Source organism: Rhea americana, unplaced genomic scaffold, assembly GCF_003343005.1.
Source record: "Rhea americana isolate MKP2758 unplaced genomic scaffold, rheAme1 scaffold_21, whole genome shotgun sequence".
NCBI classification, from domain to species: domain Eukaryota; kingdom Metazoa; phylum Chordata; class Aves; order Rheiformes; family Rheidae; genus Rhea; species Rhea americana.
The window spans coordinates 2,335,706-2,338,645 of record NW_028186258.1 but is presented as its reverse complement, the minus strand read 5'-3'; the positions used below and the strand labels follow the sequence as shown (position 1 = coordinate 2,338,645).

Genomic DNA, 2,940 nt, shown 5'->3' with positions numbered 1-2,940 from the left:
CGGGGGGAGCGCCGCGGCCCCTTCCTCCTCCCAGAGCTTACGCTGCAGATTTCAGACAGTCCAAAGGTGAGAGGGGAAGAGTAAACATGGCCTGTTAAATTAAAACCAACCTCCTCCCCTGCCGTTCGCATGGTGCGGAGTCCAGCATTCCCCAAATAACTCCGTCTTCCCACCAATGGCATTGCTGCTGCGTCTTGGCTGAGGTCTGCAGAAAGCGCTGCTTAGCTTCAACACAAGCAGACGTTGGCTCTTTTCTGCTTTCCATCCTCCACCTTGAGCTTTCTGAACGTCACCCCGCGCTGCGAAGAGCCCCGGCAGGAGGACGCAGCTGGGGTAGGAGCGGTGCCGCCTGCATCCTGCCTCCCCGCGGGTGCAGATGGGGCCTGGCCCCGACGCGGCTCTGGCTGTTTCCTTCTGTGCTGCATTTCTTCCTTATCTCGGTCCTGTGCCGAAACCATCCTTGCTAGGACTGGGTTTTGTTTCCTGGCTTAGGCTAGTGCTCCCAAAGAGCCTGTCCCCCCTTGCCCCACGCAAACACTTGCAAACTCCTTCCGAGGGGAAGGCTGAGCCTTGCTGCGTTGCAGGAACAGCGGCCGCTGTTGGGACCGGTGGATTGAGCTGTTTCTCTGGAGAAGCCTGATAGCTGGATCTGCCTCCTCCGCCTGCATCTCTCGGGGAGCTGAACGGCCCCGAGCTGACGCTCAGCGGAGCGGAGGAAACAGATGGACCCACGCTCCGCTCCCGAGCTCAGCCCTGACAGAGCGGAGTGCAGCAAACCGCACGACACGCGAGCGTTTGCTCGGCCGGATGCGGGGCTGACGAGCCGCTGGTCTGCGCCGTGCGGCTCCTCCTGGGGTTTCCGCACCCCTTCCAGCGTGCTGCGTCCCCCCCGCAAGGTGCTCAGTGCAGCGCCTCTCTGGAGGGATGTTTCTCAAAAAGCACTGGAATTCCCCCTCCTGCCTTGCTCGGCTGTAACGTAATTAAAAGTGACCCCAAATGCTGCAAAGATTTGCAGCCAACCTTGATCCTGACCAGGCTCTGAGGTTCGGCGGTGCGAGACGCGGCGGGAGGAGCAGCGCCAGGGCCGGGAGCCCGCCCGCGCCCCTGCCCGGCTGCCCTGGCAAACCGGCACCTCGCACTCTCCCGGGCACCCGCGGGCGCTCCAGCTTCCCCAGCACAAGCGCCCGCGCCCAGGGGTGCTTCCCCTCGCCCCCGTCGCCCTGCGGGCCCCGTGCGCAGGGCCGAGGTCGGGCCCGGCTCGCGGCCGCTCTGGGGAACTGGGCTGCTCTTTCGTTTCCGCTGAGCAGCGGGTTACTGGAAAGCGCTGCCGTTTTCCCATGCAAATGCCATTCCTGTTTGTTTTTTCGTTTTTGAAGCGCACTGAGGCCCTCCAAACCTCGGCTTTGAACTGCCCCACGGCCCAGCAGTGGGAGCGGAGTTAAAATGGTCAAACTGGGAGAGAGCACCGGGAGGAAGAGCCCACGGTGCGTGACCCAGACCTGCCCCGTGTCTGAGCCTCTCCTGGGCTGCTGCGGGCCCCGGGCCGGCCCAGAGGAGGAACGCCCCGGGTAAGGGCTGCGCAGGAATACGCCAGCGCTACTCCCTTTTCCTCTCCGAAACAACAGAAGCGGCTGTTTCATCCGACTCTGCCTCGGCTATTCTTAGTGTCCCCTCCTCGCGTGGCTGCAAAGGAAAAAGCTTCCCGGTTTCCCAAGAGCTGGGAGGGTTTCTGGCGGTGCTGCCAGCTGCTCCCACCCTGCCGCCCGAGCTCGCCACGCGGCGCCGGCCGGGCCCTGGCCGGGCAGAGCCGTGGGCATGGTTCATTTTAGCACACGCTAACCCTCCCCGGGAGTCTCCTAAATCCTGCAAGAGGAGCAGTCGGCAGCTGCAGGTGGCTCTGGGGGTAGAGAGGAAGGGAGAGCAAAGCCCATCCCGATGCCGGGGCTGCGGGGGGCCCCGGCCCTGCGTCCCACTCGGGAAGTCCACGGAGACACGGAGCGGGGAGGCGAGGACATGGGTCCGGGGGGATGCGCTGCTCAGGCCAGGGAGCCCCACGGGGGAGCGATCTGGCTCCACGGGGAAGTGACTGGGCCCCAGTGAGGAGCAACAGGGCCCCACGGAGGAGCGATCTGGCTCCACGGGGAAGTGACTGGGCCCCAGTGAGGAGCCATGTGGCCCCACGGGGGAGTGATCCGACCCCACGGGGGAGTGATCTGGCCCCACGGGGGAGGGATCGGGCTCCATGGGGGAGCAAGCCCCCGCGGCGGCTCCAGGCGGGGGGCGGCTCCCGGCTGCGGCCCCAGGCGCCAGGCCGCAGCCCAGAGCGGGGGCTCCGGGGCTGTCCCTGTCCCTGTCCCTGTCCCTGTCCCTGTCCCGGCCCCGGCCCCGGTGGAGCCGCGGGGGGGAGGGGGGGATCGCGCCGCGCCGGCCCCCCGGGTCCCGGCGAGGAGGGGCGGGGCTTCGCGCGTCCATATTTGCATAACCCCCGCCCCACGCTCCTTATTTGGCTGCGGGCTCGCCCCCCCTCCGCCCGATTGGCCGCCGCGCCGCCCGGGCCCCGCCCCTCGCCCTAAAAGGCGGCGCGGGCGGGCGGCGGGCCCATCCGGGAGCGGCCGGGGCAGGGCGGCCGCCGCCGCCATGAGCTCCGCGGCGCCGCCGGGCCCGCGGCTCTGCTGCCTGGAGAAGGGCCCCAACGGCTACGGCTTCCACCTGCACGGCGAGAAGGGCAAGCCGGGCCAGTTCATCCGGCTCGTGGAGGCGGGCTCGCCGGCCGAGCGCTCGGGGCTGCGCGCCGGCGACCGGCTGCTGGAGGTGGACGGCGACAACGTGGAGGCGGAGAGCCACCAGCAGGTGGTGGAGCGGATCCGCGGCGCCGCCGGCGCCGTGCGCCTGCTCGTGGTGGAGCCGGCGGGCGGCGAGCAGCGGCCCGGCGCGGGCGGC

The 2,940-nt window shown here is 68.5% G+C and overlaps 2 protein-coding genes across 2 annotated transcripts in view; both read left to right on the top strand.

The window, feature by feature from the left end:
- Nucleotides 1-757, top strand: part of RAB37 (RAB37, member RAS oncogene family) — a 17,515-nt gene extending 16,758 nt beyond the window's left edge. The window contains exon 12 of the mRNA XM_085304774.1: nt 680-757. Coding sequence (XP_085160900.1) covers nt 680-757 — 78 coding nt within the window. The remainder of the gene's footprint in view (nt 1-679) is intronic.
- Nucleotides 758-2,612: 1,855 nt separating this feature from the next.
- NHERF1 (NHERF family PDZ scaffold protein 1) overlaps nt 2,613-2,940 on the top strand; it is a 10,495-nt gene continuing 10,167 nt past the window's right edge. The window contains exon 1 of the mRNA XM_085304773.1: nt 2,613-2,938. Within this exon, the coding sequence (XP_085160899.1) occupies nt 2,638-2,938 (301 nt within the window). The 5' untranslated portion in view covers nt 2,613-2,637. The remainder of the gene's footprint in view (nt 2,939-2,940) is intronic.